Source organism: Dunckerocampus dactyliophorus, chromosome 2 (assembly GCF_027744805.1).
Source record: "Dunckerocampus dactyliophorus isolate RoL2022-P2 chromosome 2, RoL_Ddac_1.1, whole genome shotgun sequence".
NCBI classification, from domain to species: Eukaryota; Metazoa; Chordata; class Actinopteri; order Syngnathiformes; family Syngnathidae; genus Dunckerocampus; species Dunckerocampus dactyliophorus.
The window spans coordinates 25,698,222-25,712,471 of record NC_072820.1 but is presented as its reverse complement, the minus strand read 5'-3'; the positions used below and the strand labels follow the sequence as shown (position 1 = coordinate 25,712,471).

The following is a 14,250-nucleotide window of genomic DNA, read 5'->3' as shown; positions in this document are numbered from 1 at the left end:
CCTTGTCTAATCATTTATAAAGACTGCAGTGAAGTTAGATATCGGTGTTAACCAGCTAGTTATGACTAGCGACAACCAACAATTAAAAACATGGCGAATATTTACATGGAGTAGCAAGTGATTGGTAAGGGGTAGAATTGGGATTCAGCCCAAGTGTCTGATTAAAAAAATGTATTTATTGCTTGCACTTCTAAAGTAGCTACCCACAAATGTGACAAATTGATAAACGACAAACAGGATTTGGACTGTTTCCCACATTTTAGGTCTCAGGTGGGCTCTGGGCCAAGGAAAAAAACATTAAGTGTTGTTTCAGTGCCAGGATTGCAGGTCGAATAGGTTATTTTTCTACAATATACTTAATATTCTATGAAATTTTGATCAAATATGCTGATGAAGACTTGTACATTTATCATCAGCAGGCATCAGAAAGGGGTGTTATCGGTGGTGTAGTTGAACATATCAGCGAGTGTCTGTGCTTCTATACAGTCAGTATATTGTCTGCCCATGTTTGCGCACATTCACAACCACTTTCTTAGGTTTATTTTGTTTGACCGCTGATTCGTTTCACAATTCATGCGTATCGGCGCTGGCTCTCATGCTTGTGTGTGTGTGTGTTTGTGTACGTGAGCAAGCGAGCTGATGCTTCACTGCCTCTGATAGCGGGCATGAATAGAAATGGAAAGAAAAGAGCACCTCAGCCCGTTTCACTCCATCAATCGTGATGGCTCCTTCTCCTCCAGCTCCTTCTCATTTTTGATCGGCACAAATCTCTGCCCATGTCGTCACATTGCATAGCGGCTGCAACAAATTATACCGCTCGGTTTGCAGCCATGACGCTTATCGGCTTGCGGTGGCTTTTGGAATATAAATTTGGGTGTGGGTCATTTATACTTGTAGGTCTACCTCCAGTTTAGGCGAGAGAGAGTTTCTGAGTGAAAGAGATTCAAGATGAAGCATAAGTGGAAGCCAAGCGTAGATAAATGAAGTAATTACCCATGTTGATCCACACTGATTTGAAGTCTCTGCAAATAGTTTTTTTTTTTTGCCTATTTAGCAACAGGAGCATTGCAAGTAGCTCTGTGTGATGCAGTGCAGTTGTACAACATTGCAACCACAATAATCGTCATACTTTTAAATTCATAGAAAATAAAAAAGTGAGCATAATTATTTTGCAAAGGCAATTTATTCATAAAAAGTATAGCAGTCGAAAGTATAAAGGGAAAAACCAAATAATACAAGATATAGTCATGTGATTAAAGAAAAAAAATGTAAAGGAAACATCGGAATACCACAGGAATAAAGTCATAATACTATGAAGAAAAAAAGTATAAAACATTACAAGAAAAAACTCATTATATTGTAACTTTTTGTTTTGATGTTTTTATTTTTAATTTAATGTACTATTATCATTATATTATTATTATTATTATTATTATTATTATTATTATTTTCTTCTTGTAACACTGATTTTTTTCTTCTAATTTATTATTTTCATTATAGAATGGTGCCAGATCAACAGTATTTATCCTCTAAGGTAGAGGCATGCCCAAAAAAGAATGGTATAACTCTTGTGTGGCGCAAAACGGCAGTCGTTAAGATGTAATGTAGTATCTTGCGTCAACGACTTTTGTTTTGCACTACAGAAGAACAATGCCATTCTTTTTTGGTGTATGTCTCTATCTTTTGTGGTACAAAAAGACAGTCGTTGACCACCAGATGACCACCAGATGACCATTGTGTCTTAACAACTGCCGTTTTGTCATTGTGTGGTACAAAACGACAGTTACGGTGCGATGGGTCATTGTATCAACTGCTGTTTTGCGCCGCAGAATGACAAAAATGACAGTTGTTAGTTTTGCACCACAATACTATTCTTGCTTGGGTGTGCCTCTGCTGTAGAGAATAAATACTATGGGTCCTGCACCATCCTCTCAGACTAGAGCCATTCTGTCTAGTCTTTGAGCATGAACTGATGAAGATGGATAAGAGTCCAGTTGCGATGGATTGAATGCCCTGACAATACAATGCTCTGGTTGAAAGAAAATATTCACAGGTAGGCTAAGTGGTACAAAATGAAGGAATGATGGCGTTCCTTGTGATGTCCAGTCATGTCTTGGCCTCCTTCTTAGTGCTCCACTCAACCTTGTTAAGGCAACATTCTCTCTCCCGTGAGTCCTCTGCGTGACCACCCCATCAGTGGTCTTCTCAGCCGCAGTTGCTGAACTATGCAGCTAGTTGCCGGTAAATGGCAGCGGTGGCATTCCGCATGGACAGGTTTGATGTCCCGGCGCTAGTACAGTGCAGGCTCTCAGTAATAAGATTTCATGCTCCACGTCGGAGCCGGCGGCGGGAAATGGGCTTTCGCGTCCTCCGGGAATCTTTGGGGCAAAAGCAAGAGGCAAGCATTTGGAAAACATATTGAAATGTAATGAATAAAAGGGTGAGGCAAAGGGAGAGGAAATGTCTCCCTAATGGACATGTTTAAGATTGATCAGCTGACGTGGAAACAAGGCAGTGCATCATCACAACACAAAGTTTTGCGAGCACTCCTGACCTTGACGACACACTTTGTTCATTCAACTTTTTACTGCCTCGCTTCCATCACGCTCCTCTACTGCATGACACCTACATCCATCTGTCTCACAGTGAAAAAAAGTCTCTGTGCTTTTTTTCCATGCCTGTTGTTTTGCCTCTGACTCATTCTCCCCCTCCTCATCCACCACGCCCTGTCCTGTGTCTGTCTTGTCTCCATCAGTGGAATATTCAGGAGTCCACCGAGCATGTGAGTAGTCCTCATGTGTGCTGCTGGGTTTTGTCTTATTACAGTGTCCCGATTCACAGTTTGGGGTGTGTTCTGTTGTGTTTGTGTGTGAGTTTGGATTAAATGTATGATTGTGTGTGCGTGCCATGCCTTGAATGCGTTCAATAACACATTATAGCCACAGCCAGAGACATATTTCCCTTCAATCAATTTGTATTTTTATTCTTAATGATATTTTATGGTGGTCAGAAACACTAAAGAAGCTTGGAGAACGTTTCAAACATTAACTGCTTAAGGAAAAAGAAAACAGAAAGGTAAACACAGCTTGAGGCTCAGAGCTAAAACAATTGTCGACACATTTGAGGACATGAAAGTCAGTCAGTCAAGTAGATGACAACACACGCTCCAAAAGTAGAGAAATTAGGTAAATGTGTTCATGCGCTAACTATGCCCTCCTGGGGGACCTCACTCCTTTCACGTCCCACCAGTTATAGCTAAAGTAAAGCTCAACATTATTGATATGCTCCAAAAAAATCAAGTTAAGTTGTAGTATTTTCTTGTTCACCAGCTCTGCATAGTTGCATTTAAATTTAGGATCATTTATAAACGTGTTGATGCACCAAGTTTGCTCTCCTGTGGAACCTCACTCCATTCGGTTGCCACTAAAATTGTCGAGACTGGCAGTCCAGCAGAAGACAACACCCTCTCCAAAAGTAGAGAAATTTAGGTAAATGTGTTGACTTTAGCCTTTAGGGGAACGTCACTCACTGGAGTTAAGCCCAAAATAATTCATACACTTAAAAAAAAATAAAGTTTGAATATTTCCTTGGCAACCAGTCTGAAACGATTGTATTGCAATTTAGGAACTATGGTAAGTGAATGTGCTGATGCACTAAATTTGTCCTCCTTGGGAACCTCACTCCACTGGGTTGGTGCTAAAATGTAACATGTCGTGACAGTCAGTCCGTCAGACTACAACATCCGCTCCAAAAGTATCGAAATTTAAGTAAAGTGTAACTTTGTCCTCTTGGGGAACATCGCTCCATTCAGTTCCCAGCAGTTGTGGCTAAATTTAAGCCCAAAATGATGAATACACTCAAAAAACATGAACTACAGCCATTCAACCAATCAAAATACTGTATATACAGTGATATTTACGCCAAACTTTTTTTCGCTTTTTTCCGGCCTGACCTGACTAAACTGACAGCACCCTCTGCTGCTGGTCGCTGCCAATGATCGACTGATAATCACCAACGAGACAACAAAAGCTCATTAGTTCAAGCATTAGATTGATTTATCGACATCAATTCCATTTCTCATGCTGGAGAACCCTCCCTGAGGTCTAAATATTTATCGCCGGCGGAGCCTTGAAGCGTGAAGATAAAGCTCTTTGATGATTGCCTGTCTAATACTTCTCAGTGAGCATTTGGAGTGATGTATGGCATTAACTGCACAGAGCGTGGACTGTTTAAAGCTGCAAGACATAAATTAAGCTAGGCTAACCTGTTGGCCCACCTCAACACGCTGTTCCATATGGTGTGTCTATCAGGGTGCCGTTGGCGCAGTGTTTTTATCAGCGCATCTTCCAAGAATGCCACCAGCTTTCATGTCGACCGCGACTTCGCCCGCCTGGATGGCAGCTGACTGCTGTCACACGGCTCTGTTATGCTTTACTACCGCTCTGTCATCACCGCACATTAGCATCCACTTTACTGTTCCATGTCAGAAATTCAATAGGAAGCTGTCACAATCACGAATAGAGTGTTCAGCCATCAAACTGAGGAAAAGACTTTTGTTTAAAAAAAAAAAACAAAAAAACAAAAATCAGATGAAGAATTAATTTGCACCTTTCTGCGTTGATGTTGACAGGAAACATGTTTGAACCACCTGCACTGACCGTCCCTGACATGATTATGACAAAGGAATGACTCAGCGAGATGCGAATAGAATTGAATTGTCTGATAATATACCACATGGTGCAACGGAGCTATAATAAATGAATACATAAATGCATCAAAAGTGTCATAAATACAGTATTTTTTCTGATTATATTTCAGAATTTTTATTAAGTACATTTATATAAATAGATCCTGATTTAAATTAATGACTTTTTTTATTACTAAGATGTTACTACAGTCACCCCCGTTTATCGCGTTTAATTGACTCCAGACACGACAGCAATAAGTGAATTTTTGCAAAGTAGTATTCAACATTGATAAAGGGGAAATGTTTGTAGTCAGAGCATAGAAAACCTGTTTATGACTTTTAAGTTTTTAAAAATCATTTTTCTACAATCTTTCCCATAATAAGAGCCATGCAGACATGAAATGACACCAATATAGTCACCTTTACACTCCTATTATTCTTTGTTTACACCACATTGTCCAACTGTAGTATGCAGGCTATGGAATCACTGTAGGGACACAAGAGGCGGCCATGGCTTTAACCATTAGCAAGCTTGCGAGCTAACTAGTTAGCCTCCAATTTATTTACTGTATTCTAAACTTAGAAAGAGTTTAAAATGGAGTGGGAGGAAGGACAAAAAAAGCCAAAAACCTACCACTTCCACACTGAATGGGAAGAGAATGTCTTTTTACTCCATCATGTTGGGCATTCCATGGCTGACTTCATGCAGTGTGACGGTTAGTCATTACTGACGCCTAGTGACCACAATACCACATAGATCAAACAGGAACAGTATTGTGCTGCAAAATGAGACCTTAACGACTGTCATTTGCACCACATTGTAGTTTAACAACTGTCATTTTTGTCGTCCTGCGGTGCAAAACAGTGGTTGATACAATGACCCGTGATTTATAACCATTTGCGTACATATGTCTTCAATCAAATAAAAATGTAATTTGTTAGTATTTATTACTCCAAATGACCAGTTATTGTCATAATATTTATGAATATATAATTGTCCAATGTTAACTGTATTTCCAGTTGTCTTTTGAAATTATATTTCCATTAAATTATCATGATTACTACTACTGTAAGTAGTAGTATGTGTGAATTTGTTATATTAGCGTTGATTATTTTTAAAAGAACAATATTTCCAAAATTCCCCGGCAAAAATAACTATAATAGCAATAGAAATTAGAATAATAATAACAAATAATAATAACAATGATAAATAATGTGCTTTCAATGCACGTTTCTACCCTTGCAACAGTGCAATGGACACCTTGTTTAGAAGAATCCATCCCTCCATCCTGCCATTATCTGTTCTTCTTCATGCGCTCTGAGGGGTAAAAAATGGAGTAAAGTGTCAGCAGAGCTAATTTGACCTTGTTGGAATAAGCGGGGGGAAAATCTCCAGAGTGACTGCCACCACTGAGCCTGTTAAAGCCATTTTATGTGATTAAAGTAATTGAATGCCCTCCATAAAGTTAAAACGTGTTTATGATATAGTCATTTACCATCCTATCCTAGCTCTCTAATGACAAAGTACAGGAGCAGCAAATGTGCCTTAAAAAGGCTGCCATTAAAGGGAAGTTGGCCTATATACTGGGAACATTTTCTTTTTCCTTGCTATGATAATGTAATTAAAAGTCTGTTAGTTGGAGAAGCGCTATGAGGAAGGGCAGAGTGTGGCAGAAAAAGTAGGGCATCCTTCCAAGAGTGTAAGGAGGCCCAGCAGGGAAGCCTGCAGGCAGGAGTGTGTTTGTCCTCTCGATGGCTCCAGTCACAAGACCACTTTTTCTGCATGCGTGTGTGTTTGTGCGTGTGTGTACGTGTGTGAACAACCCGCGGGCATTGGTTTGCTCTTAGTGTTTGTGTGTGCATGCATGCTTGTGTTTATACGCAACACGTAGTATAAAATATGTGAGCAACTGGTGAGTATTCATGTGTGTTTATGTGTGATTATGTACAGTATACATATTTTTTTTATTTTTATTTTTTCTGAGTGCTCTTTCTTTTCCCTACGCTGGTGAAGTGAGCGCCGGCACTGTTAGCAAATATTGTGTGTGTGTGCAGTGTTTCTGTCCTGTTCCTGTTCGTAAGTGTATTTGCTCACCTGAGTGTGTCTGTGTTCTTGTCACATGGGAACATGCATCGATGTTATACAACACATCCTACAACTGACTGTGTGCTTTAGTGGGGATGGGCATTCATAGTATTGCTGCTACCTACAAATCATAGAGAAATATATATATATTTACCATAAAATAAATAGATTCATTAGTTTTATTTTTTAAATAATGTTTTTTTTTAATTGACTGTACATACTTAGAGATGGGCATTGATATTAGTAGTAATATGTATGTTTATTTAACTAAAAATTAAAATGTATAATAAAAAGTATTAATGCATAATAATGAAATATAAAATGTAAATATACATTTTAATTATTTACCATGAATTCACTGATAATTAATTGATTTAATGTATTTTTACAACTAATTGTGTATTGTAGTAGAATGAGTTAATATTAGTAATATTATATTTAAAATGTTTTTTTAACAAAATAATTAAAAAGTAATACATTCAGAAAAATAATTTTCCCTAAAGTGATGGGGTTGTTTTATATTAAAAAATGTACACCTGCCTGTACTTTAGTAGAGATGGACATTACTATTATTAATGATATATATTAAATAAATATTCTCATTAAATTCAAATATTATATTTAAAAAAATTAACGTAAATTGGCGTACATAAATGTACTTTATGTGCTTTAGTAGAGATGGACCATAATATAAGTAATATTTTTAAAATTAAAATATAATGTAAATTTTTATCAATATTATTTATGTATGAAAACAAAATTAAAATACATATACAAAATAATTGCCATGATAAAGATAAAAATGATAAAAATTAAAATGTAAAGACATTGTCATTACTTAATCAATTATTATTTTTGTTATTTTTAATTACTTTTTTTTACAACTGCATATATGTACTTTAGAAGAGATTTACATTAATATAATGAATAATACATTTTAAAACATCCACATTTTATTGAAATATCTGTTATTAAAGTTACTGTAGGAAAACAAAATGAAAATACATTTACAAATAATTGAATTATGAATTTTAAATCAAAACATTTTTAATAAGATGGGAGACTCTCTGAATGTTCTGAGCTCCTGTTTCAGTATTGTATTGAGCAGAATATCGCTGCCCAGAGAATCTCACAGTTTATGTTCTTCAGACAGCAAACCAGTCAAGACAGACATTAGCAGCACCTTCGGTGGTGACAGCCAAGTTGTACACTCCATTTCGTCTCCTTAAATCATAAGAAATTCCACAGAATTCTACTTTTTTGTATAACAAAATGCTCATCCCGATACTGAAGTGGACGCAAATGCATGCTAGGTTCTTCTCCCCTGCTGCAGACACGAGCACTGACACACTGGTGACATTCTCGCTAATTTGGTTGGTTTGTTGGGGTTTTGCCAAAATGCTGTGTGCCTTTTTTGATTGAAAATGTTTTTTTTTTGGTTGTAATCAGACGGACCATGGAGCTGAGGGTGTTGATGGCATGGGAGCTTGGAACTTGGTGTTGCTTAGCAAGAATAGTTGTTTAATTTGGGCTCTGTCGTGTCACCATGATGCAGGAGGCCATTATTAGCAGTCTGCATTCTGAGACCACCTACTCTGTCACTGTGGCGGCGTACACTACTAAGGGAGATGGCCCCCGTAGCAAAGCTAAAGTTTTCACCACCCCCGGTGCAGGTAAAAGACACGTTGACAGTTTTTGAGTGTTAGCCACATGAGTTGAAGCTAATGATGTCATGTTTTCCAGTGCCAGGCAAGCCCACCATGATGATCAGCACCACTATGGGCAACACTGCTCTCATCCAGTGGCAGCCGCCCAAGGACATGGTGGGGGAGCTGGTGGGCTACCACCTGCAGTACAAGCGCATCGACGATGACTCGTATACCTCGCGTGAGCTAAGGAAGACCGACGACCACTTCACGGCCACAGGGCTGCACAAGGGCGCCACCTATGTCTTCCACCTCAGCGCCCGCAACCGCGCCGGAATTGGCGAGCCCTACACCAAAGAGATCAGCACCCCCGAAGACACGCCGTCCGGATTCCCGCTGAACCTCCAGGTCACGGGCTTGACCCAGTCCAGCACCCAGTTGACGTGGGACCCTCCGCTGCTGGCCGAAAGGAACGGCAAGATCGTGTCCTACATGGTGGTCTACAGGGACATCAACAGCCAGCAGAACAGCACCAACCGCACGGGCGACACCCGCATGACCATCCAGGGCCTCAACCCTGACACCACCTATGACATCAGGGTGCAGGCCTTCACCAGCAAGGGCGGGGGACCCCTTAGTCCCAGCATCCAGAGCAGGACCATGTCTAATGGTACGTGACCTACAGTACCAGTCAAAAGTTGGGAGAAAGTTGGACAGCCATAAATATATTTGGTGCTACTCACCGCTCCCTCACTCATGAACACATTATAACGGGACTGGTCTGTGAATGTGGCTTTTTGTCACAACTCTGCTTCTTAGCACATCTCATACGCATTTGGTCTGCCACGGAATATGAAGGTGTATCACAACGAATCAGTGTTGGCAACTGTATATTTAGCGAGTATTAAGACCCCTCTAAATCTCCATTTTCAAAAAAGCGATTAGCAACAGATTTAGTCGTCTGACATGAACGCACGCGTCGCTCTTCTCAACAAGCATCGGGTGCTGCTGTTCTGTTCCTGATGGGGAGTATATTCGCTCACCTGCTTTAGTAGAGATCAGCAATAATATTAGTAATAATATATTTAATAATATATACAAAATTAATTCAAAATATTTACTTTAAAATGTGATATATGTTTTTAAAAGTAATGGGGCAGAAATTTATTAATTTCAATATTAAATTATTATTTTTTATAATATTTGTGCAACTGTATATTTTCGTAGCGATGGGCATGATCATTATTAATGCATATTAAATAAACACACAATTTTAATGAAAATATACCGACATGAATATAATTAATGTATTTTTTTAATCGAAATTGAATTAAAATATAATATACATTCTATTACTAATATTAATGTATGAAAACAAAATGTAAATAAACATTTTAACAAATTGACATTAAGGGGCCCCTCCCCATCTAAAAGCACTCAGGCGGCGCCTGAATAGCGTGTCACCTGTTTGTGTTTGGAATGCCACCACACGTCCTCTGCCGTCGTTATCAGCGAATGCGCTGTACATTCTCTGTGTGTGTTTATTGATTTATGGAGGACTAATCTCATTACACGCTGCAGGCACACTCACCGTGCCTCCTCATCATCACCACCACCACCATCATCATCCTCCATCCTTCACCTTGTCACATAGGCAGCGAGCGCCTTCTTTTCTAGGGTAATCATGGTTATTTTTATGTTATCTAAAGAACAAAGCGTGAATGTGAGGGCGCCTATTCTTCTTCCACCCCCCGTGGCTTGTCATGTTTGGTTCCACCGCAGAATGCTTTCAAAGTGTAGTTGCTGTACAGCGCTGTGAAATGACACTACACACCACACATTACAGTACATTTATCACTGCAGATGTCTCACTCCACATGTAAATCCAAGTATTTTTTTCCTTGCACGCAGATTTTCCCACCTTGAACTTTGGCGTGAAAGCCGTCATGAAGACGTCGGTCCTCCTCACATGGGATTTGCCTCCGAATTACAAGTCCCAAGTGCCTTTCAAGGTGAGTGCCATTAACCATGTAGCAAAAGCATTGATCTGCTATCACTGATTATTTTTCCATCTGTAATACATGGCTCAGTTTTATTACAAACCTTATATTTTTGTTATGACACAACATGCGCAAAAAAAGCCAAAAATAACCCGTAATTATAATAATTATAATTATTATAGTAGTAATATTAGTATTTAATATTTTGTAATAATAAGAATACATATTTTATTAATATTTATACCAATATTATATTATTATTTTATGTATATGTGTACAACATATTGTTTGTTATATTTATATGTTTATAAAACTATTATTACTGTTATTGTTATTATTTAATAATTATATATGCACAGTGATATGAAAAATTGTTTTCCCCCTTCCTGATTTCTTTTTTTTTTTTGCATGTTTGTCACACTGAAATGTTTCAGGTCATCAAACTAATTTAGATATTAATCAATGACAACAATGCAGTTTTTAAATGAAACTTTTTATTATTAAGGGAGGAAAAAAATCCAGATCTATCAGTCTGGAAAAGGTTATAAAGCAGCAACTGCAGGCCTCACTTGCCTCAGTTAAGGTCAGTGTTCATAACTCCACCATAAAAAGACACTGGCAAAAACGGCCTGCATGGCAGAGCTCCAAGACGAAAACCACTGCTGAACAAAAAGAACATTAAGGCCCATCTCAGTTTTGCCAGAAAACATCTTGATGATCCGCAAGACCTTTAGGAAAATCAAAAAGTTGAACTTATTGGAAGGTGTGTGTCCCATTACATCCGGCATAAAAGTAAAGCCGCATTTCAGAAAAAGAACACCATACCAACAGTACAATATGGTGGTGGTAGTGTGATGGTCTGGGGCTGCTTTGCTGCTTCAGGACCTGGAAGACTTGCTCTGATAAATGGAACCATGAATTCTGCTGTCTACCAAAAAAACCTGAAGGAGAATGTCCGTCCATCTGTTTGTGACCTCAAGCTGAAACCAACTTAGGTTCTGCAGCAGGACAATGATCCAAAACACACCAGCAAGTCCACCTCCGAATGGCTGAAGAAAAACTGAAAAAATGAAGACTTTGGAGTGGTCTAGTCAAAGTCCTGACCTGAATCCTATTGAGATGCTGTGGCATGACCTTTAAAAAGGTGATTCATGCTCGAAAACCCTCCAATGTGGCTCAAGTACAACAATTCTGCAAAAATGAGTGGGCCAAAATTCCTCCACAGCGTTGTAAGAGACTCATTGCAAGTTATCGCAAATGCTTGATTGCAGTTGTTGTTGCTAAGGGGGGCCCAACCAGTTATTAGGTTTGGGGGCAATCACTTTTCCACACAGGGCCGTTTAGGTTTGGATTTTTTTTCTCCCTAAATAATTGTTCAGTTGTGTTGTCATTGACTAATATTTAAATTTGTTTGATATATATAATGTTTATACTGTATATGTGTGTGTTTGTATATGTATATATACAGTACATATATGTTTGTGTGTGTGTGTGTATGTATATATATATATATATATATATATATATATACCTATATATATATGCATATACAGTATATGCATATGCATATTTATATATACATATATATATATTCACACACACACATATATATACAGTATACACATTCACACACACACACACACACACACACACATATGTATATGCAAACACACACACTTGGAGGTAAAAAAAGGCGAGAAATACCACTGGCTTATTTTTAAGGTGTTTTAGTGTAAAAACGGTACAATTGAAACAGTAATTATACCTGTGTGCAACACTAACAGCAGGTTGCGATGAAATTACAAGGTGTAATAATCATCTTGTGTCGACCTTTTGAGGCCGAGTGTTATTGGATGAGCATTGCACACATGGGGGCTGGTGTGACGAGAAGGAATTGGCGGTGTATATATTGGACTTGTTGTCTTTACCATTAGCAACTTGTTAACGCGTATCTCCGCCTTCCAGATCCTGTACAACCAGCAAAGCGTGGAGGTGCAGGGCAACCTGAAGCGGAAGCTGATCACACAGCTGCAGCCTGACACCGATTACTCCTTTGTGCTAACCAGCCGGGGCAACATCGCAGGGGGTTTGCAGCAGCAAGTGTCCATCCGCACCGCCCCCGACCTCATCAAGACCAAGCCTGTCTACACCACGCATCAGGCGCAGGGTGGCAAAATGACCATTGACCTGCCCAAAGTGCTCACCACCACGCGCGTCAGGTCAGTAGACAGGACCAGACCCGACTTGACAGCTGCTAGACGGCAGAGGGGACGGTGTTTGTGAGGGAGTGATGAGGAGGTCTTGTTATACTTCAGCTCTCCTAGACTTGACTGACTGTTGGATCACAAATAGCGAGAGGGGGAAGCAAACGCCTTCGCTGTCAGCAGCTGACAGCACTAAAAGTGCTTGAACGCCACAGCGGGGGGGCGAGGAAGAACTTTGATGTTGCTGAGAAAATAAGACGAGACAAGACAGCCCAGCACTTTACACAAAGCTTACAGACTCTAATATACTGGTAGCAATCATTACAGTCCAGAACCCAAATACAGTCATACCTCGCTTTTCCGTATAAATTAACTGAAACGTACAAAAACCAAAGCAATTTTTGGAAATAATGTAAATCCAATTACAGTAATCCCTCGCCATTTTGCACTTCAAATTCCATGGCTTCACTAGATCACGAGTTTTCAAAAATACAGTATATTAATAAATCATTGCCGTTTTGTGGTTTAATACGGCCTATTAGTAATTGCAAAATATGCATATTTAAGCTAATTGTATGTATTTTGGGCCTAAATTAAGTATTTTTAAGCATAAAAATGGCTAAATGAAGTAAAATACAAATATAAGACATTCAGAAGATGCATTAAAAGACATGATGATGGTCACTAGATGTCAGTAATGTTACATTGATGAGACAATAGCCACCGCTGGAAGTACTGTACAGAACACAAAGTAAAAAAAGAACAACAGCAACAAACCCTCAGTGCTAACATGTGTGAGTCTAAAACAGGGGTGGGCAAATTACAGCCCGGGGGTTATTTTGTAGACCACGCACCAGGTGACAATACAACTTGGGTAGAGGCTTTAACTGAAGCATTTACAGTACATAAACCCATTACCCAATGGGATACATTTCACTTTATTCATTCTGCATTATTGTGGATTTGCATGTCATTATTGAATCGGTTTCCTTGCCACTGAAAAAAATATATGTGCATTTTCAAGTGCAAGAGTTTTTTGCTGCTGAAATTACATAGATATTCCAGTGTGTCATAGATGCAATATGTTGCATTGTCGCTGTATTGTGATTATAATTGGCAAAATGTTAATATTGTCATTGTGACAAAAGAAGAAGCCTTTTGGATTAAAGGTGAAAAATCCCCTACTACATACTACAGTGGAACCTCGATATCCTTATTATTTTTTTCCAAAAGGACAACAACGGAAACTTATGAAAACCGAGAAACATTTTTTCCCCTAGGAAATAATGTAAATCCATTTCATCCATTCCAGACAGCCAAAAATATGAACAAAAAAATTTGAGGATACTCTGCCAGTCAGTCTACTAGTTTTGCATTCAGCCTGCCTCAGTGTGATTTCATCTCAGCATCACTGTGTGTGTGTGTGTGTGTGTGTGTGCGTGTGTGTGTGATTTTGGCAGCTGGTACTACATCGGGGTGTTGCCTGTGTCCCAGTCGAGCCGGCGCTGGAAGAATCCAGACGAGATGGACCTGGATGAGGTGACTACGTGATTCACGTGCCGAGTGAAAGAGCGATGGGGCAGAAAGTGCCTCCTAGTTACCAATTATCTCCACTCTCACGGGAACG

General features: G+C 39.1%; 1 protein-coding gene across 14 annotated transcripts in view; it reads left to right on the top strand.

The window, feature by feature from the left end:
* Positions 1-14,250, top strand: part of LOC129177840 (receptor-type tyrosine-protein phosphatase F) — a 243,955-nt gene that overhangs the window by 186,595 nt on the left and 43,110 nt on the right. For 8 of the 14 annotated variants that reach the window (XM_054769386.1, XM_054769379.1, XM_054769384.1 and 5 more), the window contains 6 exons: positions 2,756-2,782; positions 8,329-8,446; positions 8,517-9,089; positions 10,331-10,431; positions 12,385-12,638; positions 14,084-14,162. In XM_054769386.1, the coding sequence (XP_054625361.1) occupies positions 2,756-2,782; positions 8,329-8,446; positions 8,517-9,089; positions 10,331-10,431; positions 12,385-12,638; positions 14,084-14,162 (1,152 nt within the window). The remainder of the gene's footprint in view (positions 1-2,755; positions 2,783-8,328; positions 8,447-8,516; positions 9,090-10,330; positions 10,432-12,384; positions 12,639-14,083; positions 14,163-14,250) is intronic. The other 6 variants (XM_054769382.1, XM_054769387.1, XM_054769380.1 and 3 more) reach the window with 1 other exon arrangement.